At 44.8% G+C, this 24,557-nt stretch overlaps 1 protein-coding gene across 1 annotated transcript in view; it reads left to right on the forward strand.

Moving 5' to 3' along the window:
• The first annotated feature begins 545 nt into the window (after nucleotides 1–545).
• The window catches only part of EPAS1 (endothelial PAS domain protein 1), an 87,399-nt gene continuing 63,387 nt past the window's right edge, over nucleotides 546–24,557 (forward strand). Inside the window, exon 1 of the mRNA XM_077134139.1 lies at nucleotides 546–1,112. Coding sequence (XP_076990254.1) covers nucleotides 1,087–1,112 — 26 coding nt within the window. The 5' untranslated portion in view covers nucleotides 546–1,086. The remainder of the gene's footprint in view (nucleotides 1,113–24,557) is intronic.

Genomic DNA, 24,557 nt, shown 5'->3' on the forward strand with positions numbered 1-24,557 from the left:
CTGCGTCTGGCCAGCTAGAGCAGACTCGGAGCGCGGCGGCCAGGGCCCTCGGAGTTAGTCCCACTGGGCCGGAGGGGCCACCGAGCGGGGTGAAGGACGCTAGGGCGCGGCCCGGAGCGGGACCCTCGGCGCCCACGGCCCAAGGGCACGGTGAGGGTGGAAGGACACCGTGGCAGCGCGCTCCCTCCCGGAGACCGACTCCTCGCTGCCACTTAGCCCGGCACAACCTGCACCATCCCCCGGCTTGGAGTCACCTCGCCAAGCTACCACTCACCACCCCGCCGACCTCATAAACAACTCCTGGAAGCGCGGTGGGAGAAGGCGGGGCGGCCCGGGCTGTCCGGAGCGGAGCGCGGGGGCAGGGGGCGGGCCGGGGTCAGGGCAGCGGCTGAGGCCGCGCCTCCCCATTGGCCGGGACGCAGTGGACTGCCCGAGCGCTCCCCGCGGCGAGGGCGGGGTGGGAGGGGGCGGAGCCTGCCGCCGCGCGCCCGCGCCCCTCGAGCCCTCCCCCCGCGCGGGCCGCCAGAGTTTTTAAAGTGGGCGCGCAGCCCCGGGAGCCGGACAGTCGCTAGCGAAGGGCAGTTCGGCTCCGGCGCTCGCAGCGTTCTCGCCCCCAGCTCTCCTGAGGCGGCCGTACAATCCTCGGCAGTGTCCTGAGACTGTATGGTCATCTCAGCGGCCGCCCGGCCCCGGACTTCTCCCAGCTCCCGGCGTTCGAGCCACTTCTTCATCTTCTCCTTTTTTTGGGGGGGGGGGGGGAAGCAAGAAAAGTGACTCCTTTTCGGGGGAGAAAGGAACTCCGGTTGCCTTCTTGCTGCCCTCTTTTCGCGTTTGACAACCTCCTCCCACTCCTTCCCCAACCCCGCCTCCCGTGCAGGTTCCTCCCCGTCACCTTTCTCCACCCTCCGCCCCCGCACCTAGCCTGCCGCCCGCCAACTTCCACCTGACCGTGCGGGGCGCTCGGGACCTGCGAACACTTGGGACTTTTCCTCCGGTCCAGGCCCCGGAGCGGGTGAAGGGCCACAGCTGCAGCCGCCACCGACCGCAAAGCCCTGGTGCTCGGCGTCCCACGGGGCCGCGGCCGCGATGACATCTGACAAGGAGAAGAAAAGGTAAATGAGGCGCCTGAGTCGGCGAGGGCGCTGGTCCGAGGGGATGGCGGGGCCGCGCGGGGTCGGCGCGACACAGAGAGGTTGGGAGAGGAGTGCGGAGAGGTCTTCGAGGCCTAGGGATCGGTTTGGAGGATTTTGAGTGGGGAGGTCAGGTGTCCCGTCCGGGGACGTGGAACTGCGGCCTCGCAGTGGAGAGTTCTGGGGCCCGGGGTAACCCGGGGTCCCTGGAGGAGGGGGATGTTCCCACGGTGCCCTCCAAAATCTCTCTGCCACCGCAACGCGCCGGAAGGTTTGTGAGTTAGTGTTCTTGACTTTACCGCGACTCGCTTGCGGGGACAGCATCCACGTCTCACTTTTCCTCGGGAACCCCCCCGGTCCTTTCAAAGGCGCGCCTAAGCCCGCGCTGCGCTCCAAACCTGCGGGGGGCTGGAGGCGCTGCACAGGGACGCGCCCCGGCGGAGAGGCTGACACCCGGCAAAGACCTGGCTCCGGGGTTCCAGACCCCACAGAAGCTTAGAAAGAGCTCTCCCAGCCCGCACTGTGACTCTTTGGCAGAGCGGGATGGGACCGCGGTGTGCGGAGAGGAGCGGTGACACCGGGCGCCCGTGGTAGTCCGGTGTTTCTCTTCCAGGAGGGCAGAGAAGGACAGCCGCAATCTGCCCGCCTGCCCTCGCGATCCTCTCAGCACTGGGTGAGAGGCAACTCAAGCCAACTCTCTCTTTGTCCTCCCGTCCCCTCCGGCCCGCTTCCGGCCCGGCCGGTCCCGGCCTCCTCCTGGAGAGGATGGGAACGCACGGCGCGGCAGCGCATCCTGTGAACAGGAGCACCGCTCCGGGCCCAGCGCGGGGTCAACCCCCTGGTCCCCCACTCCTGTCTCCACCTGGGCTACCCAGTAGCCTACAGCTTCCAGATCCGCGGTCGGCGGAGGTTTGGCGTGGTTGCAGCACGGAGAGGGGGCGCGGGGTGCCCCACCAAGTTGCTGGGGGCTGTGCCGCGGGAGTACGGCGACCTGGGGGGTCGTGAGAGGCCTGCGGAGATGAGGAGGAACCAGCCGCGAAGGGAGGTGCTGGCTGACCCGGAGCTGGGGCCCGGAGAGTTCAGTTCCTGGGTTGATTTGCTTTGATTCCGACTTCCACTACGGGACGGGAGCCAGGAATCGTGTATCCTCTGGTGGAAAGCGGCGGTTCCCACATCGGGGTACCGATAAGGATTTGATAAACGCGAGCGAATCGCGCCAATCCTGGCCAGGTGCCCGGGCGCTTCGCTCCTGGATCGCTGGGGGTCGAGCCCCTCAATCCCTTCTCGGCACCCCGCGCTTTCCCTCGCGTGTCATCATCGCACACTCAGGCCAGTTACCGTTGAATGAGCGTGGGTCCGGTTCCCCCTGGGACCGGCGGTCGCCGTATCCTTGGGAGCTTCGGGGCGGTCCGTGGCTCCTGTGTCTTTTGAGGGTAGGGAAGCAAGGATGAGACTTTAAGATTACAAAAGATTTACAAAACGCATTTTGTGAAACCAATATAGCCAGTAATGCTAGTAAAACCGTTTCTAATAATGCTAGAAATAGTAATGACTAAATATTCGAAAATCAAAGCTATGATCAGCTCATCTGTGAGTGCTACGGGCTCCAGAGCCGGCAAGAGTACATTTTACAACTGTGATGCCTATCAGTGCATGTTGCAATCGCAGAGGTGGGGCCTAATCCTAATCTTCACAAATGTGTGAAATGTCAGCTTCTGCAGCGTGACTCTACCGCTGGTTCTGTGCTGTTATGGATAGTCATCATTGCAAGAAACTTGAGAGCAGGATCAAAAATTATTTGGACACTCCCTGCTGCAGTGCCTCCTTCTTTAGAAGCATGGCTGAGAGATACAGGAACTGGGAATGGGAGCAGGGAGAAAGTTGCATAATTTTACTCCAAACTATTGGAGAGAGCAGCTACTTAAGAACCACTGCAGGAATTGTAAGCGAGATGCCTATGAGGCAAATCCGTTTGTTGCGGTGCTCACCTGGTAGCACAGCACCCAGAGCGGCTACCCTCTGCAACTTGCCTTGCTTTTTACGTAGCAGAGGGGCAGGGCAAACAGCATGCCCCTCACCATCCAAAGATCTGCGAGTTGTTGTCAGATTCCTAAGGGGCTAATTGCTTTGAGGCTTATTTACTGTTCGCTCTGGCTCTGTTTGCTGGGTGCAAGCACCTTGAGGGACCTAGATGTAATTTAAATACGGAACCAAACAGTAATTAAAACTTGGTGTTGTCATGCAAGTAGCTGTGTCCTTAGCTTTCCAAGAGTATCTCACAAATGCCGTAGGATGCCTAGGGGGGCTCTCTGCTGGCAGTGACCATTCACTGGTTCTTAAAGATTAGAGTCTTTTCTGGTTCTACACCTGGGCAGCAGAACCGTTTTCCCCAAAAACTTAAGACTCACGGAATATTTGCAGTGTTCCTTCTAACAACAGCCCCTCAAGGACTGGCCAGGATTATTTTATTCCAGAGCTTTTTCCATGAGGCTGAATATGTTAATGTTTAATTACAGAGTTTGCTTTCTAGCTGTTGGCTAGCTGGTCTTGATAGAGAGTGCCAGAGTGTGCTTTTTTGTTCGTAACGAGCATTTGCCATGACATCAGAGGAACTGAAGCTTGTTACGGGTTCTGAACTTTCACTTGCCCTTCTTTCCTGATATATCAGGAATAAAGTGGAAGGATTGACCAGACTGGGTTCCTGGTTATACCAAGAGCTAGAAAGTGTCTGCTGACTCACCTCCTGTTAAAACAGTTTCTGAGTTCCTTTCCTGGGAGATAAGAGGTAGTGAGGAAGTTCTTAGGTGCATGGGGATTGGAAAGTTGTTCGGGAAATTTAACTGAGATCCTTGAAAAATCAGGGATCAAAATCCAGTCCCATTCGTTTCCTGGTGCCTGCCCATACAAAAAAAGAAAGAAAGAAAGAAAAATCCCGTCCCAAAGCCAGACCCAATTCAGAGCACTTTTCAGGAAGCTTATACTGCTTAGTACAGGGCCAGCTACGGAGGGGGCTTGGGGACATGTGGACTAGAAGTTTTCAAACTATCTCCCCCTCCCCCTGCCTGCTGAACTTAGTAAAAATGAAATCAAAGTCCATCTTTATTATTTTTCTTTTTCTGATTCTGAAGGGAAAAGTATTGCTGGGCAGCTTTTCTCAATTTTAAATATATTTTCTACAGATATTTCTTTGATACTTTCCATAGCATTACCACAATGCAGGTTAATATGCAATTGATAAAACACATTCTAGATTTAGGTATTTAAAATATAATATATCCTGCGTTCATGAATTTCAAAAGGATGCTGTGGCGGTAAGTCCTGAAACCTAGAGGGCCCAGCCTCTCCAGAACATCTGATAGTTCCATCTCCCTACCCCATATTACTGACAGCCCCTTCCAACATGGAAAAGTTAGAATGCGCATAGCCCAAACACCCCTAAAGAAAGGGATGGAAAGATCAAAGGTGATGGTGGAGTTATACAGAGAAGATAGGATTTAACAAATGAATATAATTGCTGAATCATTAAAAAAAATTGGTATGTCTTTTGGTCTCCAGTGTCTTAGAGCAGCTAGAAACAAAACCTAAAATTGTGGAGTTGTAACCCATGTCAAACTCTGAAATATGTTCTACAACTGTGGTGCTATGCGTTGAAATGTAGTGCTTTTTGGTATATATGTTATTTTTCACACACAAAAAAAGTCAATTGTGATGATAAAAAATGTATTTATGCCTTCTAGCTTCCTATATTCTGGAGCAGCTAGAAGGAAAAATGTGAGAGGATCGTATGGTAGGCCATGACAAACGCTGGAATCTGTCTTGTCTTATAACTACTCATTGAAGAGTGCTTTGAAAACTATTGCTTTTTTTATTTCTTTGCTTTATATATATATGTTATATTACAATAAACAAATTGAAAAAAAAAAAGATGCTGTGACTTCGGGTTCTTCCTCTCTGATGGAGAGCTTAGAATTAGTTTGTAAGGTACCTGGAAATCATCTAGCCAAATGCTTCTCTTCTGGATGTGGAAACTGAGGCCTGGAGAGGTCAAGTGAGTTCTCCACAAAGAGAGTTAGTGCTTGGCTAAAATCAGAACTCTGATTCATTATTTTCAATTACATATGTGTTTTCCTATTGTTCACAGAATAGTATCCCTGAAATGCCTCTAGACAGGTGGGTGGTTTCTAGCAGGTTAAAGCAATTCTATGCCCCCCAACCACCAAACCTTGTAGAAAGGAGATTTGCTCATCTAGAAAATTATGAAAGCTTTCAGGCTGCAGCAGAACTGTTCCTGCTTGGTTTTCTTTACAAAAGGGAAGCAGAATTGGTGCTGGTTGCAATATCTGTAAGCTTTGGGAAATAGGCTTTCATTGTTTTAGCCCTCTTCCTTAATTTCACTTAGAAAAAAAGTGTACACATACAGGTGGCCTTCGTTAAACAAAACCCGCCAAGTGCCATTCCCCAGTAGAGCAGATTGCTTTGTGAAGGAGAAAATTTACCGTCAGCAGAGACCTTCAAGCAGCTACTAGAATAATTCTTGCATTGGATTAGGTGGCATTTTCATGGGAGTGATAACGTGAGACTCAAATAGTTTAATTCACTTAGAATGTTAATCAGTACCTCTGTGTTGGAGGGGAGAAGGGTGTTTCCTCAACTTTCTAGGAATTTATTTTGTAAAGTGTTTAGAAATGGAAGGAACTAATTAAGTATTCTCAGTATTCCAGGATTGTAGCCTAATACATTTGAAGATACTCAATGGTATTAATTATCTCAAGATTTGAGCTTTTTCACCTTTCAGGAAATCAGTTCCATTCAGTAGTATTGCTCTTTTTATATTTTCTCCAGTCTGTTCCATATAAGGATGATAGTTTTCTCTTTCATTTTAGCCTAATGAATGGTCTTTTCTTTTAGGACTGCCCATCCCTGGTAGTTCTTAAAGGGTCTGCCTTTTGCCACTGGTGTAAAGTTAGCAGTGTCCTTTACCTCCCAGGACCGCAGTGCCCTTTACCTCCCTTTTCCCCATTCCCAGTAACCCGGTACTGCCTATTCTTACGATGAAAACCATCTCTCAGATATTCCCTGCAAGATATAAATCAATAAGACAACAAACGTGTGTTGGACAACTACCACCTACTCTGGATATAATGCTGAAATGGAGACTAAGAAACTGGGGACATGGGCCTTATCTTCAAGTTGTTTAGTCTAACTGGGAGAGAAAGGAACACACACAGAAGTGTAAAAAATATATAGGTTGCTAATGTGTCTTTTCCACAGGGATCGAATAGTTTGAACCTAAAGGCATGAAGTTCTGAGTAGTATTTCAGGCAGAACCCACTGCCCTCCCACACATAGTTATTTAAGAGAACGGGGTGGTGGGGAGGGCTGGTACTAGTTCTTAGTATCCCTGGAATTACAAGCATTGACACAGTATAAAGACTGGATGTGGGTAAAGGCCAAGTCTGTGTTTGAGTGGGTAATGAGAATAAGGAAAAATGGGTGGGGTGGGATTTGGTTCAAGAGTATTCCCTGTGGTCTCCTTGGGCACCCTAGGCAGAAAAGTCCAGTGTTTGCTGTTCTGTACACACTTGTTTTGGGCGAGGGGCATGACGGGAGTCTAATAGCGCTCAATGAGTGATTGGGATGGGGGTTTCTGGTCTCCTTGAGGATAATAGTGGAAAACGCTCCGATTTCTGGAAGGCCAGAAGGGGAGAGGAGGCTTCTTAACCTGGGGTTTGTGAATGGGGGGAGTCTGTGAGCCTCTGAAACTGGGTGCTAGGTGTTATGTATGTAGGCCTGTTTTTATTTTGAGCAAAGTTTTTTCAGCTCTCAATAGCCTTTCAAGGATTCTGTGATCTGGAAAAAGTGAACCCTGGCTGCTGGATGTCTGATTCCATAACTGCCTTATGTTTCAGGATCTTTCTGTTCAGACCCCACAGTTCCCACAGTTCACTGCCAGTGACTCTCCAGTCTCAGAGGAGGTGGGAGAAGGTTGGCGTATGTATCTAATAAAAATTATGCAGTACAATTTAACCTTACCCGTACCTGGCTGGCCTAGCCAAATATCTGCCCTCATAATGGAAAGAAGGGGGTCAGAGTGCCCTGCACGGGGTAAGTTGTGGAATGGTTCATTTTGTTAATGCTTCTTAAAATGGCCATGAAACTTTATCATTATATTTCCCTTCATCTTCAAACAGTTATTTGGAGCCATGTATCTGTAATGGAAATCAGGGATGAAATAGAACAAACCAAACCAAAGACTGAACACTTAATCTTACTGTGTACCAACACTGTTCTCAGAACTTTACATGGATTATCTCTTATAATCCTATAATAACCCTGAGATATAAGCTCCACTGTTATCCCCATTTCACTGATGGGAAAGCTGAAGTACAGAAAGTTAACTGCTCAGGACCACGTAGGTATCATGGGCAGAGCTGGGATTTGAACTGAGCAAAGTGTCTCCAGAGTCAAAACTCTTAGCCACTGTTCCATCCCACCTGAACTTATCTAAGATATCTGTAAAGCATGTAGTACCATGCCTGACTTGTGCTAAGTCCTCAATAGATGAAAACTGCTCTTATGTTTTTATATTTTTCACATTTTTTAATTAAAAAAAAATAACATATATACAAAAAAGCAATAAATTTCTAAGTACATTTTAAGAAGTAGTTATATAACAGATTTTAAAGCTTGGTATGGGTTACAATTCCATGATTTTTCATTTTTTCTTCTAGCTGTTCCAAAACACTGGAGACCCAAAAGAAATATCAACGTACTGATTTAGCAGTCATATTTATTTGTTAAATCCTATCTTCTGTATTATACTCTTCCTTCTCTTATTCTTTTTTTGTGAAAAATAACATATATGCAAAAAAGCATAAATTGCAGAGCACATTGCAGCAATTAGTTGTAGAACAGATTTCAGAGTTTGGTATGGGTTACAGTTCCACAATTTAAGCTTTTCATTCCTAACTGCTCTTAGGTACTGGAGACTAAAAGGAATAACGATATAATGATTCAGCACTCATACTCATCTGTTAAACACTATCTTCTCTGTATAGCTCCACCATCACCTTTGATCTTTCTCCCGCTCTTTACGGGTATTTGTGCTATGCCCATGCTAACCTTTTCATGTTGGAAGGGGCTGTTGACAATATGGAGTAGGGGGAGTAGCTGATGTTCTGCAAAGGCTGGCCCCTCTGCATTTCAGTACTTATCTGGTCCAGGGATCCAGTGTTTTTATGTTTTTAATTACTATAATCACTTTTCTCTTTTGTGACCCATCCCATGTATCGAACCTCACAAGCACACAGGGAGGGATTGAAGCTCTGAAGGGTGGACTTGAAAGTCTTGGAATTTCTTATTTTTCATGGATTTTTCCAACTCTGACAGAAGGTGGTTCTCTATTACCCCCAAGAAGTTCAAAGCTTCCTACCACTCTCCTTTAGCTGGTGGCAAGACTTCAATAATTACTTTAGCCTTCAGACTCCATTGTGCAGAAGAACCTGTTACAAACTCTTCCTCTGTGGCTTCTGAAGAACCATCTCCAAATCGAGATGCACCGGACTTCCTTTGGCTCTTTTGATCTTTTGAAATTGCAAGCACAGGAAGGAAAGAATGGATGGGGGCATAAAGAACCGCTATGATCATTGCAATAATAGTGCGTTGCATTTTTTATAAAGTCCTTTCTCTGATGAGCCCTTAGCTTTCACAGCCATCACACCATCGGCCTCTGTACTGTGAACCCAGAAGGGCTTCTTTACTTTTCCCAGTGCTGCAAAACATAACTGAACTGACACGTATCAAAATAGAAAGAGAAGCAAGCCAGGGTGGCATTTGTATGTGTCGTGGCCATCCATCGTAAGTATGTGCCCCTCACTGCATTTGCAACTTACAAGTAGAGGTTGGGTGTAATTTGGTACCACCTCTCTGTTCCCACTGTTGAGAGCCACATAACTGATCTGAAGGCATGAAGTGGTGAGGCCCTTTGAGATCTTGGGAGCCAAGGAGCCAGGTGAGGAATGGACCAGAATTTTATCTGTTCCTAAGTGATCTTGCTTTTTTCTTATTTCTCAAGAAATACTGGTCTGCTTGACTGCCTTAGGCAATTTCCAGGGGCCATTTGTACATCTTCAGAATGCTTGTGTGACACCACTACCAGAAGCTTCACAAGTTCCCAGGAGGCTCATTTTTCCTTTAACTTGGAAAATTTTTTCAGTTTTAAAGTTTTAAGTAACCTATGTAAGATCGTGACTCTGGGAAGCAAAACTTTTTCTCAGGTGGAAAAATGTTTCAGAAAGGTGACTTGTCATTAAAGAAAATGACCCCATTTTAAAAATAAGTATTTGCCATGCACCCATTTGGTATTTTCCCAATTCTAGAAAGCCGTACATGTTATGGAAGTGGACTGTTAGAACTCTCTTGTTATCTGCTCCCAGCAACTTCCTGCATCCTCTCCCATGGTTCCCTCCAATTAAAAGCAAACCTATGAAGTAAATGCTAGCAATTTTATCTGGTTAGGCTGTACATGGGTGAAAAATGGATCCAGTATGCCCCATTCACGATCATGATGCTGGAGATTAACTGTCCTCCACCCCCTGTGATGTTGGCTACCTGCAAATGCTGGGGGATAGCCAGAAGCATTCTCCTTAGAAGCTCTGAGTTTTAGTTGACTATTTTGGTCTAATTATTATTATTTTTTTCTCTTTATTTATTTTGGTCTAATTTTTAATCTGTGGTGTCCCGGTGTTGACCTATGACCAGGGAGTTGGTGGTTTGCTATGAATAAGAGGACACATGGGCCCAATCTGAGAAAGTTCACAAGCATTCTATAAATTCTTTTAAATGCATCACTTAAAGAATATGATTATGGTTTGGTCCTAATCATTTAAACCATGGCCTTGTATGCCTAGCCCGCTGGTACTCCCTGGTGTTCTCTCTGGCTCTTGATGTTGTGTTTGTATAAACAGCTACATGCATTATACTCTTGATAAGAAAAAATCTCATATCATCATCATTTGGTATAAGGTTTGTCCTGAATATCTTAGAGGGATAGGAGAGAAAGGCAACACATTTTCCTAATTTTATGTTTTGGAAAGATGAAATATATTTTATATATTTTATAAAAATATAAAAAGAGGCACAAACCACTGCATCCAAATTGAAACCAAGAGGCAGAAGCAGGTGTCTGTGGTGGGGCTGGACTGCTATGTACCACCTTGGGCTCTGTTACCAAGCAGTGAGCCAGGAACACAAAGGAGGTGACTCCAACTTCAGTGCTAACTCTTCTCATTACTAATGAGTAATTACAGCAAATATTTACAGGCCTCCTTCCTACCTTTACGACTTCCTGCTGCTGAAGCACTTTGGAGTATTGAGAAAGATTGTTCTGGAAAAATACGTCATACACAGTGGCAGGAAAGAATGGCTGTTAAGCATACACGCAAAAATCAGTTGCTTGCCTTTGTTTATGAATTCTAGGTGGAAAAGACAGAATTGTGCTTTTGAGGGGCTATTCAAGAATGCTTTCTCCCATATTTCAAAACAAAATTAAAAAAATCAAATCTGGACTATCAGATATACAGGAAAATGGCACTGTGCAAGTTAGTGAAGTAAAATTTGGAGTTAAAACAAATGTCATTTGACATACATTCTTTTATGTATATGGCCTCTGCAGTATTTTTATGAATTTTATATTAACAGAGTAAATAAAATATGCCCTGTGGGAGTATTCAGGGAGCTAGAAGAATTCTTCAGTTCATCAAACTTCCAGAGTAAATCCTGATAATGCTAATTTCATATATATTTGACTTTAAAATTGTTTTCTCAGTACGTTTCTGTAAACCACTGTACCCTTGTGTTTTTCCTCCTGTGTTTCCAGCAGTTCTCAGATGCTATTTTAGAATGGTAGTGTCCACCCCAGCACGGGCGGAGATTGATGAAGCTAATTTTGGTGCCCAGAAGGCAACTGCAGAGCCAAGAGGGTTTTCTGTCACCTGGGTTTGGAGCAGCATGGTGTTACCAGACACACCACATTTCACCTTTAGAACCTTTATTTGTGTGCTTGCACAACAATTGTTTACCCAGATATTAAGATAAAGAAAGTATGAAGGTCACATTTCACTGGTAAAAAGAGAGCTTCTATAAATGTAACTGTTGCAAAGCAGTGGGAGTCTGTCCTTTATTTTATGTCAGGGTTTTGGGGGGGATTCGTGGAGGATGGGGCATGGGAGTGGAAGCCCTTCCCAGTTTTGTTACCTCCTTTCTGTCACTCCATAGGTCTTGGCTCAGCTGACAGGCCTCTCCCATTTGGTGAGGCCTCTTTGGCATGCTCAAGAAGTCAGGGGGAAACCCAGTCCCCTGTGTGGCCCCCACTGTCCCGAGTGCTCTGGCGTTCTGTGGGTCAGTACACCTGCTATGTAGCCCCGCTGCTAAAACAGCTTTCCTCGCTTTTCCGAGGAGGTTTGCGTGGTGCTGATAAGGCCCCTATTTTAGGGCTCCTCAGCAGGGTTGTCAAATCCTCAAGGCACAGAGTCTTTGGCGTGGGAAGGGGGTTTCTTTTGTGGATTTGGGTGTTTTTCTCAAGGATGCCCAAGGATTGGATAGACACAAGGGCAGCCAGTGCAGCAATGGGGGGTTAACCTTGTTTCTAGGAAAGGCCCCCCCACCCCAGCTCACGCACCCCGTTTACCATCATCTGACTGCCCCAAAGGCACGAATTTCCTCCCTCTTCCCCAAAGGCTTGCTTATCCAGTGCTCCAGTACTCACTCCCACTTGGGTTTCCTCTCACTGTACCTTCTACCTCGAATGCTCTTTACCCCTCTTCCCACTGAAATATACCCCATTTCCCTTGCATTAGCCCCAGTTCCCCAACTTCTTTAGAACCTTCTTTAGCAATTTCCACACTGGCCCCTCCCCCTTAACTTGTATCTAGCTCTTGGTTATGTTTGCCAAAGAGCCTGATTATATTTCCATGATATCTAATGACATTTTATATATTCTTTCTAACAAGATTGCACGTTGCTCAAGGGCAAAGATGTCTAATTTTTCTGGTGTCTCCTGTAATACCTTGCTTTTTTTTGGGCTCTAAAGTCATGTTTAGTTTTTTAAAAAAGTCATAGAATTTATTTGTTGATGTCCCTTGTGTCACTTAGAAAAAGCCTGCCTCTTGGGCTCTGCTTTTCCCATTTAAATAGATTTGAGCCCTTTAGTAATTTTTCTTTTAAAAGGAAAGAAAGAACACAGGCAGATTTTTTTTGTTTGCATGGGCAGGCACTGGGAATTGAACCCGGGTCTCTGGCATGGCAGGAGAGAACTCTGCCTGCTGAACCACCGTGCCCCACCTGGCAGATCTTACTGATACATGAATTTGTATCAAATGCAAATATCAGACTAGTATATCAGTGCTTCACTTTGAGAATACCCTTCGCACTTGGGCAACAACCAGCCCGTCACCAAAATACTCCAGCTTAATCTCAAAGTTAAAAAAAATGGATGGGAAAGTTAAGTGCAAAAGGTACCAGCTCTCAGTTCAGAAATCACTTCCCGGGGAAGCCTTCCCTGATTAGCTACACTTTGGTTACCTGTCTTTATGTGGCCTTCAGTCTGTATTATATTAATTTTATGATGCTTTTATAATTGGATTTGAGTATGTGTGTGTTTGTATCTGCCCTGGCCACATGTAGGTGGTAAATCCTTCAAAAGCAGGGACCAATTCATTTTTTTTCTTCTTCCTGCAGCACGTAGAGCAGAGGTCCCCACTGGCACTCAGTGATTGCTTATAGACTGAGTAATTCTTCCAGTTAGGAACTTTGGGAATTAGTGCCAAAGGTTTGGAGACACAGGCAGAAACCTTTGCTCACATGAGCTTAACCCAACCTCATTAGATACCTATTGTGCATGTAGTGAGGTTTATGGGAATGCTGGCATTATCACTGTGTGTGAACGTTTACAGGTTACCTACCAAATTCAGGTTCTGCTAGGCAGTGAGGTTGCAAAGAGACATTAAATGAGCTTTGCCCTCAGGGGGCTTATAGTCTATTTGGAGAGTTAAAGAATTCCTAAAATGATTTGTTTAAAACAATGAAAGATGTTTTATGTGAATGGGTGTCCATGCTCCATCTTTAAGATGTTGTCCTCTTTTTAGGAAGTCAAAACTCTGAAAAAACAGTGGAAGATGGTTAGTAGCTAAATGTGAAGTGAATAAAGATAAATAGATCTTGTGTATTGTCAGTGGTTAGAAGGGAAGCAATCAGCATAGATTAGAGGGTGATTTAATGGAGGAGTACTAAGATTTAGGTATTGAGGATTAGGTAGAAGAACAGCATGAGTGAAACATCCAGGCAGGGATTAGCAGGGTGTGTAGGTCAGGGCTGTGAGCCAGCACCTTCTAGAGCTGAATCGAGAGCGCTCTTAAGTGACGGAAAATGAGGACCAGGCCTGAGTCATTTTGTAATGGAATCTTCAGACCACCTTGGGGATGTGTGAGCAGTGCCTGCCTCTCTTGAAAATTAGTAGGACATAAAGGGGTGCTCAGGGCACCTCCAGCATCCCCCCAACCAGGAGCTTGTCTCTAGTGTGAGCACGAAGGGGAGGTTGGTGGAGGCCAGGATGGCCCTCCATAATATTGACCACAAAGGCTAAAAATGTCCCCACATATGTATTAGGAAATCAGTCATCTTTGAATGTGCCCAAGTCATTCTGGATTACATTTCTTGTTGTCTGTATCACTCCTCATACCATGTATGAACCTTCCACTGTGTCTTAAAATAGCTTTCCATCTCTGGAGAGGGGTGCAATGACCCTCATCCCCAAGTTCTCATTTTGATGGCAGAGCCTTCTTCCCCTAGATGATTTGATAAGATCTTTCATTATACACCCTCTTGCCATTTCTCATTATAGACTCTAGGTGTTTAAGTTTGCTCATTGTAAAAAATTAGAGCAATCCCTTCAACACCCTACTCTTCATAGTAGGGAGACAGCCAAATCCAAGTAAGGCCATCCCTTTTGTCCATCTCTACCAATAACTGTTCATTATATGGCCTGAGTGCAGCATGGTAGTGGAGCTGCCTCTTGACCTTTTGCTCTCTTGTAATGCCATTACCTCAGTCCTTCAGCCCAAGCTCTGATGGTCTTGGGCAGATGCTGCCATGAAAGAAAGAAATGGAGCCGTCTTTTTGGAGACCTGGATTGGGCAGCTGGGGCAGGAGGAGCCTTGTGGTTTTCTCCTTTCCCAGAAGATATAACTTTTCCCTTGGAGGAATTTAGAAGCAGTTGGTGCCATGGCTGAACATTTGTAGGCAGGGCTTTGGCTAGAGATACTGAATCACTGGAGAAGACCTACATCAGGGACCAGCAGAGGCCAAGCAAGTCTCATCCAAGTCTCTAGCTTACCCTGTCCAATGGTACCGAGGGAGGCTGTAGCTCCTGAAGGCACTTGACTTGAAATTTAACTTCGTGATGACAGCTGTATGCTTCGTGTCTTATTTCTTTTCTATCCCTTGTAGAACTGGGAAACTGCTGTCCAGCCCAGGCAGGATTGGTTTATTCAGTGGTTCACTCAGCAGTCATTTAGAGGCCCACTCTGTGCGTGCTGCTAAACGTTGAGCCCAGGGAAGTGCCCCCTGGAACCAGTGGACAGCAGCTTTCCTCTTCCAGGACTGCAGGAACCAGGAAGGCCCAGCCCAGACCTGGGGCTATCTGAGACCTTGGGCAAACCCTGGGAGGCTAATTCTACGGAAGTCCTGAGAATACGCCTAGGCTAAAAAGTCGTATTTACCCAAATCTAGCCAAGGCTGGGAATTTGAATCTAGCATCTGCCTTCTCACAGCACCAGGTACACCTCAGGAAAAGAGAAAGAAGATGTCCCAGCCAGATTAATCTGTGACTAGACACCCACTGAGGCATGAAAGCTGTGTACCATCCATGTCTAGTCCTATGTGTATATTTTCTTTTCTCTTCCTTTCCGAAGTAAAAGGTCCTTTTGAAAAATTCTAACTTTGCCTCTGCTGAACTTCTAGGGCACAGTGTTTTCCATAACTTGGTCAGGGAGGTGGGAACTATGCACACTTGTTGGTAATGTGGTCACTGCAGCTCCTGGGCCAGTTCAGGGCCCCAGAAAATCCTGGTGACCAGAGAACCCAGGTAGAAAGGAGACTGAGATGAGTGTGAACACTGATTCCTTCTTTCCTGGTCTATTACCTTTAGCACATTTAAAATGGCTTCCATAAACAGATCAGCATAAACCTTGAGGTTCTGGACCATCTGCAGCTCCTTGTACAAGTCCAAGTATTTTAAGGGTAATAACTGCAACTTAATTCTCTTTGAATCCAACATCTTCAGAGCCAAGCACTGTATGTGTTTATTTTGGAGAGGGACAAACTTTCACCCACGTGAATTCCTTTGCCTCTAAAATTAGTGTCAGGGGATGACCACAAGGGTTCCATGTTTCTTAGCTGTTGTCTTGTGAAACATTATAAATTCACCCAGGGCCACCTCTTCTTTTGTGTCCCTGGCAAAGCCTTCCACTACCTGAGATTCAGAGAAGGTCTCAGAAGTCTTTAGGAGTCTGAAAAACTGGACTGATTGGAAAGCTAGCTCTTTCCCTGACTTGTATAGCCTAGGACATGTCATTTAACCTCTTTGCCTGTTTCTCAACTCTAAAAGGGGGTTAAACACATGCTGCTTTCTTAAGAATACTGATATGAGTTTGAGACGAGCTGGGGTTTCAATATGACCATGCATTTTTAAAGCACGTTCTACTTTTAAAAAATCATTTTTGTAACCATTATCTCAATAGAAAGACCTTTGAAAAGTATAAAGTACAGATCTTCAAGACATTATTATTACCAAGCCTAGCAATATAATCATTAGGCACATTATGACCTACTGAGCTGATTTGACTATAATTGGAAGGGAGCCTGAGAAGAATCAAAAGGAGACACTTGCTCTCAGGCCTTTATGTTCTTCTCCTGGCTGGGTCTTTCTGGGTTGTGGGCTGTTGCCAATAATGATTTTAGTGTATGAATTTTATTTTTTCCATTCCCTGAGATGTGAGGAAATCCAGCAACAACAAGGAACTTTTCAGGACTCCTGATAAATGGTCCAACTTCAGGAATGCCCCTTTCCATGCCTCACTTACACACACACCATCTGTGGAGTTGGAGAGAGTGCATGCTAGCCTCACTTCTGTCAAGAAAGGGAATTTGTCCTTTGATCACAAGACCCAAACCACTAGTCCTGAAGGACTGTATCCATACCACATCTTCTTAGGTTCATCTTGTTGCTTTTCCTCTTAGGAGCAAAAGCTAATTGTAGGCACCTCAGGAGACCACATGACTTGCCCGAGGCTGCAGATCAAATCGCCTGCCCTTTTTAATAGGTCAGACAACTTCTTAGGAGATCTAGAAATAGGAGATGAATACTGATGCCTAGAAGATACTTTGGTCTCCCGGTGTTGCTACAAAGGGAAAGAGGCTTTGGGTGCTAAGAGCCTGGCTTTGCTCCCTATTGACTGTTAGATCATGGCAGGCCACTTGACTTCCGTGGGCTTTAAGTCCATCATCTGTAACGGTGGGCTCTAATTGTCTCTCAAAGCTATGCTTGCTTTTCTCTGGGTCCCAACCCAAGGTGGCTTTTAGCCATCAGGTCTCAGCTTAATAATCATATCCTCCAGGAAGCCTTTTCTGACCTCCCTCAGTTAACTCCATCCCCATCCCTCTTGGATCTCTCTTCTCTCTTTCGTATTATAGTTTGTTTGTTAATTATCTTTCTTTTTTTTTTGCATGGGCAGAGAACAGGAATTGAACCCGGGTCTCCAGCATGGCAGGCAAGAATCCTGCCTGCAGAGCCACCATGGCCCGCCTCTTATTATCTTTTTTGCACCATTGCATAAGCTCCATGAGGGCAGGGAACTTGCCCTCCACCCCATCCCCAATGTTAGGACAGTGCCAAACACATATTAGGGACTACTTAAATATTTAAAAGAAATTATTAATCCAGGGTTGATGGAGCCTTGTCCGCAAAGTGATCATTTCTTATATTTGCTCAGTGCTTACTTTTTTCCCCAAAGCTTATGATGTAGATTAAAGCAATTATCATTGTCATCAAAGAAATGGAAACAGTATAGGCATAAAAATGGGATCATAAGGCCAGAGAGCCCAGATTAAGAGACTCCCAGTTCCAGACTCTTTCTGTCAGCCCACACAACCTCTCTTGCACCTTATTTTTCTGTCGTGGTGATGTTATTGTTTGTCCTATTTAGTAATGTTTACACCGGTGGAATAAGGGCCATTGTATGTTGTGGAGTCTGGAAATACACAACAGAGTCCCAGGAGAGTGCCACTGTCATTCCTTACCACAAATAGCAATGGTCAGGCCAGGGGCGGGATTGGGTGGGTGCCGTTCACTTTGTTGCCGGTTCTGTGGTTCTGCATGTTGAAACACCACTGCCCGTTCCAGACAGGATGCTGCCTGTCCCACAGACGCAAAGGGGACTGGGGGTCCAAGGACCACAGCCTCCCTTCTGTCTGGCACCATCTCTACTTCTACCGTCTAGACCCCTTCTGCTTGGGAAATGTACTGTTTGTGCATCTAGTGGAATTCCTTGATTCTGGAATGGAAGATGGAAGCCTGCAGCCTAGTGAAAAGGAAACTAGCTGGGTGACCTCTGTGCACCTCAGTTTCACCATCTATAAAATGGAATAGTGAGTGGGAATCATAAAAAATAGGCTCAAAGGTCCCTTTTAGGGTACCAACTCCATCATGAAATGAATTTCAAGTAAGATGCTCCCTTAGGGACGGAAAATTAGAGGTTTAAGACGGTCATTAGGGGGTTGACAGGAGCATCTCCAATTCCCCTATTGCTACCCCTTCTCCAAGAAGAGGACCTGCTAAAGTGGAGGGGCTCAGAGACTTAGGAGTTGCTGTTGGACATGGCCACAAGGCCATGCTCAGAGGGAAAGGCCCGGTCTGTTTTCGTGATGACCGTGGAACTACCATCAAGAAGGAAGTGGGCTGAGGTATGACAAAGTGTGCTGTGGTTTCTACAAAGACAGCTGTGTTAGCAGAGAACAGTGTCTCCATCTTCATGCCAGAGAAGAGGGAGGCTGCGGGGGAAAGAGTGCCCTTAAATAGGAGACCTGGGCCCCAGCTCTGACCCAACACGCTGCAGCCTTTCCCATGTCACAGACTCCCTCTGACCTTGGTTTTTACATCTATCAGTTGGCTGTTATAATCTCTACCCTGCCAATTGGATTGGGGCTTGGAAAATATAAATTCTGCTGCAAACGATGGGGTTATTACCACTGAGATATTTATGGATAAATGGACCTATCTGGGGTGCTCAGGACAGATACTGAGGTGAGATGATTTATACAAGCAACTACAAGTACTGTGTCCTTCAATCTGAGACGACAGAGAGGACTGAGTTGGAATGCCATTGGCCATGAGAGGAACGAGTTAGAAAATTGTTGAATGCCGTCATATCATATTGGGGGGTGGGTGCAGTGTGGGACAGAGGTGAGTCATGGTGCATGAGTATTGGGGAGTCACCCTGAACTACAGCCAAAAAAGTAGAACGATTGGGACTTGGGTTTATCTGCCTGACATCAGGTACATCAAGTTCTGGATGGCTGCCCACTGGCCAGAGACATGATGTAGCCGGCTCTCTTTTGCTGCCCTGGGAAGGCTTTCTGCTGGCTTCAGCCCCGCTGAGCAAAGTCCGCTTGTTCACTGGAGTTCACACAGACTCCTTGCCAGGCCTGCCCAGAATCCTGTCTCCTCTGACTTCCTGGACTCTTGCATAATATTTCCTTGCTTCTTGAATGGCTGCCCCCGTGCTGGGGGCAGCTCCCTGACGCTGCTGGAAAGAGGGCAGGATGTGGAGGGAGGACAGGGATGTGCGAATGTCACCCAGGGGTGCTCTGAGCCCGAGGATCAAGGGCAGGAGGGGCAGGGCTGCCTAGATTGTTTGGGGGAAGATTTTTAAGTGAAAGGAGTTTGAGAGAGCCAGTGTGAACAAACACACCACCCGTCCCCGTGAGTTGTCTCCATTTAAAATCATTTTGAAAGTAGCCAAATTGCTTTCTTCTGATTATTTCTTTGTAAAAAATCGTAGTACAGAAAGGCACTGAGAAAATAAAAATCACCAAACTCCCACCATCCAGAGACAACCACTGTTAACACTTTAATGAACCTATTTCTTTCTCTGTAATAAAGGTGGATATATAATTTCAGAAGGGTCGTATTAAATGCTGTTTTGAAAATGCATTTTCCAAACAGCAATATACCAAAACTATCATCCACTTTCAAAATACATAGATTTAATCAATAGCTGCATTAAGTTCCATTTATAGATGTAGCATGATGAAACCCCTACTCATTGGCAGGCCCAGGCTGAGAAAACAAGCTATAACCAGCCCAGAGATTATTCTCAAACCTGAAAAGCAGCATCTCTTCTATATTACTGACTAATGTGTTAGTGCTGGTATCCCAGAAATAACTACAAAATGAAAGGTTCTATGTCCATGTAGGCCTTTCTCTAGGCTTAGAATATTCACATGATTACATAGGAAGAGGCTGCAGGTTTGATGCTAGAGGCTGGCTTGGCTGCTTTGGAAAGATGACTTGCCCGTGTGGCCCAGCCATGTGCTTTGAGCACGGAGCCACTAGCTGGTGGAACGAGTTTTACTTCAGTGGTGTTTCTCTGCCCAAGATTCCTAATAAGCTCCATTTTTAATTTTAATTGGTTATTAAATGCTTGAAATTTTGTGACACAACCTACATCTTTAGAAAAACACCCTTCTCTACAGAGTAATGTTTTTGTGATACTGGAAACTAAATAGTACCATTCAGATTTGCTTACAGGTTAGAAGACTTAAAAAAGTTCAGCTGAAAAGGATGCTATCGGTACAGTGTTTCTATCTCTCCCTGAGCCTGTATGTTTCTCAGGGCTGTGATTAGCTTTTTCACCTTCCATTTCTGATTGTGGTTGGAAATACGATATAGAAATACAGTAAATTTAAGCATAATGATGACTGTTACTCTTGAGCTAGAGCTCTAGATGGCATTTGCTCTTCTTTAATTTGTTCTTAAGCTGGATTGAATGTTTCTTTAATTTAATCAGAAGTTTTAATATGAGATTGGGGATAATTGCTTGGGGGTGTGAGGTTGACGTTTGAGTCAAGACAAATTGTTTCCTAGAGCTCTCTGTTTCAGATTTCTAAAGTGAAAAGCATGATACTGCCAGTCAGTGTAAACACATTTATTTAAAAGCTCTTGGCTATCTTTTTAAAACATAAATTTGCAAAATAATTTGGCACCAGTAGAATCCAAGTATTGTATTTCATTTTGTTTGTATTTGTCCATTCTCCAGGTAATGATCTATTATAATAATTTGCATAATTACAGTATCTCCTCCAATTTATTCAACTAGGACTTCCTTTTCTAGAATTACTGGCCAGACTGTTATTACATCAAAGTCTTTAACTATATTTCTGAGGCATGTGGACGGGGATAGGAGTTAAAGAGGGGAAATAATAATCTTTGCCTGTTTTTTAAAGGTGTTGGCTTTTAGAAATTTAGCAAATTAATTTTGTAATTGCTCTCTTTCTTGGTTATTACCTGATCTTGGTGGAGTCCTAGCCATGCATATACTTTTGGGAGTGGGGAGGGATAACAAGGCAGAATCTTCCTCAGAATTATGAAACAGAACTTTTTTGAAATTGATACTTCTGTACAGTGAACACAGAGCAGCTGTTGGCATGGCAACCCCTACGTGGAAAAGCGCACGCGTCTTGCAGATGACTTTTGCAGTACTCAGTGTTAATCTGATAAATGGCTTTTTTAATAGTAGTTTGTGGGCTAATGGAAAGGTCAAAGCAAACCTTCATTAACGGAAAGAAGGATGGGGATTTTGCAGCCACCGGTAAACACACTGGAGCGCCACAGCCAAATGTCCACTTTCAGCTGAGTGTCTTTTTTTCTAACATCAGATGCACATGGAGGGTGGCCCGCGCAAGCAAACTAGGAATACTGTTTGTCTTGAAAGGGCTTACCTGCCATTATCATTTTAGATTCAGTCACGGAGAGGTTTTGGAATCCTTTTTGATTCAAGACATTTACTTTTTGTGAAAGTTCAGGAATAGTTTAGAAGGTTTGCACTCTGTTCTCTTTTTCCTTTGGTGCTGGTGGAGATAGGCGATTAGCTACTTTTATTTGTCATGATAGACATGTATCTACATATACAAGGGCCTGCGTGGGGATGAAAATCACTGCCCCTTGTTTATACTTGTGAGGCTCACGAGAATATCAGTATAATAGTATCTGTTGGGAATCAAATGTATAAGGAAGTGACTGTTATGTACAGTAGAAGCACCTCCGTATACCTGTCTTCAAAGTTTAGGCTATGGAGCAGGTGAAACTATTTTTAAGGAGCATCCTTTGCTTTTAAGTAATTGAACCGCTTTGGAGAGATCTAACTAAGGTCAGCCTGCTGTGGGGTGATCTGCCCTCTATAATCCTCCCTGATTTAGGGTGGTGTGTAGGTGTATCTCTCTTCCCCCAGAATAATCACTGTTGTTATCCATATAGAAGCCTGAACCTATTCTTTTTCCTCTCCCTGGGGAGCAAATCCCCCAGACATCTTGCCAAGGGTTTGCGTAGGTCTTTGAACCACCTCACTATCTAATTTCTCCACCTGAAAGAATACATAAACCCCCTTTTCCTCCCCATCCCTTGGGTTCTTGTGTTGGTAACTTGTACTTTGACAAGAAAGGAAAGAAGTTAGAATTTACTGAGTGTATATTTTATTAGTTGTTGGTAGCAGATGAAAAACATGACATCTGCCCTTAAAATAATTACTTTAGGACTTAAAATTTAGTATATCACTCTTTACCAACAGTGCTTCTCAAACCCTTAGTTGCATGAGAATCACCTGGAGGGTTTATCAAAACTTTGATTGCTGAGCTTCATCCCAGAGTTTTTGATTCAGTAGATGGGATGGGTAACAAGATGAAAATTTACATTTCTAACAAGTGCCTGGGTGATGCTGACGTTACTTGTTCAAGAACCACACTTTGAGAACTATTGCTTTACATCGACCCTGTGAAATAGGCATCATTCGCAATTATAGGTGAGGAGCCAAGATGCAGAGAGGACAAATGACTTGCTGCAGGTCATCTAGATGGTAAGTGCCAGTGCCCAGATTTGAAGTTGGGCAGCCTCACTCCAAAGCCACACTGCTTTTTCCATTTTGTCAGGAAATGCAGCGAGGCATCACTTGAGGTTCCCTCACCTGGTCCACTTCCAGCATCGCTAATTGATCACTGCATGCTTTCCCTTTGAGTCCGGATGAGCTCTTGGAATCCTCCACACTCTGCTCCCGACAGCCATACCCACCAGTGGGAGTTGGAACCAAAGTTGAAATCTGTCATCGCTGTATCAACCTATCTAGCTGCTCAAAAATACACACATTATCAAGAAAGCAATCTTTTACATCTAAAAGAGCCCTAGCCTCTTCTCTAGTCTACCCTGCTTAGGGGGTTAATGGGTAGAGGTTAGGGAAGGGGTGTGGAGTACAGCATTTCCAAATTGTGCTGGAACCTCAAGGATCATCAACTGAAGTCTTCATTCAGCACCCACCCAACTTAGTAGGACCCTTGGTTAGGAGCCCTTACCACTTAGATTTGAAATCTAGATGAAGTTAATAGGGAGATTTTTTTGAAGCTCCCATATTTTGCCTAACCCATATCTGTTACATTTTATTCTAAAAATTATTTATTCCCTTATTTACACAGAGCTCGATGATGGTTAGTTAATAAGTGCTCAGTGAACATTTGTTTAAAAGATAGACATAAAATAGATAATAGAGGCAAGTGGGTCCACACTTGATGAGACCTTTTAACACAGAAACAGGAGGAATAAACAAGATTGAACAGAGGATAGCACTTGAATTTACACAGAACCTCTGAGTGCCAAAACCATCCACAGATTTAAATCTTTTCTGTGTTCTTATGAACCAAGAGACTGGTAGAAAACTGATCAAACTGATCAAGAAATTAACTCATATTTTTCCCTCTAAAACTTGTGAATTGTGTCAGTTATTGCCACTGTTATGAACCCAGGACGTTTACGTATGTGCTTTCCAAAGGGGATTAATAAAGGCCAAACCAGAGTTTTACAAAGATTAGGGGTCTTTTAATCTATATATTAAGTGATCAAAGGGAATTGACCATCTTGGCTTTTGAAATAACCCATCAATATCTTTCACATGTTTTTGCCAGCCCATGCAATGTCTAGCTCTCATCCCTGCCAACAACACATGCTTAGTCTATGGTTACTCTGTATACAGAGAGATCTCTTGTCTCCTGTGCTGTTCATAAGCAGCTTAAAAAGCAAGGACAGGATGAATTACATCTTTATGTTTCGGTATCCCCACCATGCTTAGCAAGACCTATGTGTATAAATGCTCAATAAATAGCCATTATCTGAAAATACAAATCTTTTTAAAAAACCTTGAGGAAAGGAAACAACATAATGTTCATAGACATCCATGAGCGACATCTTCGTGTGTACACCTCTACCCTGTATATTTGATATGAGAATGTGTGTGTATGTGCATTCGTGTGTATGTGCATTGATACGATATGAGAATGTGTGTGTATGTGCATTCGTGTGTTTGTGCATTGATATGATATGAGAATGTGTGTGTATGTGCTTTCGTGTGTATGTGCATTGATATGATATGAGAATGTGTGTGTATGTGCATTCGTGTGTATGTGCATTGATATGATATGAGAATGTGTGTGTATGTGCATTCGTGTTATGTATTTTCTGTGGATGGATAACTTTGCATGTCAGATCTGAGTCGGGCACAGGTGGGGTTGAGGGGAATACTGGAGCTGAAGTGATCCGTGCCAGGGTTGGAAAAAGCATCAGTAACAAAAGTGAATTTGGAAGTGAGGAAAGATAACTCTGAGAACATGCTGGCCCAGGGCTATCTCTGGCCAAACCAGAGCACAGTTTTAGGGAACATTTATATTTATTTCCTTGAAGTACCCCTCCTGAGTTTTGCCTCTTTGACTGTTTTGGGGGTGAAATTTTTGTAGTATTTGATCCACTCCCACCTTGCAGGATCACTTACTATAGAAAATTCAGCTTTTTCTGCACATTCTCAGCACCTGTGTCTCTATGTGAGCATGCCTGTAGTCATGGTGTCCTTAATTTTATTTTTATTTATAAAACCGCCTGTGTAGTCCGATTGGCAAAAGAGAAATAAAAAAACTTCATCCAACATTATGTCTGGAGACTAGAAGATTTCCTAACATGTTGCATGGGTCTTTGGTAAAACTATTTTGGGGATGGAAGTTAGTCTCATGCAAAACCCACTGTCACCATCCAGCTGGCCACTGACACCCCTTTGATCATGCAGG

The sequence above is a fragment of the Tamandua tetradactyla genome, chromosome 17, assembly GCF_023851605.1.
Source record: "Tamandua tetradactyla isolate mTamTet1 chromosome 17, mTamTet1.pri, whole genome shotgun sequence".
Lineage (NCBI taxonomy): Eukaryota > Metazoa > Chordata > Mammalia > Pilosa > Myrmecophagidae > Tamandua > Tamandua tetradactyla.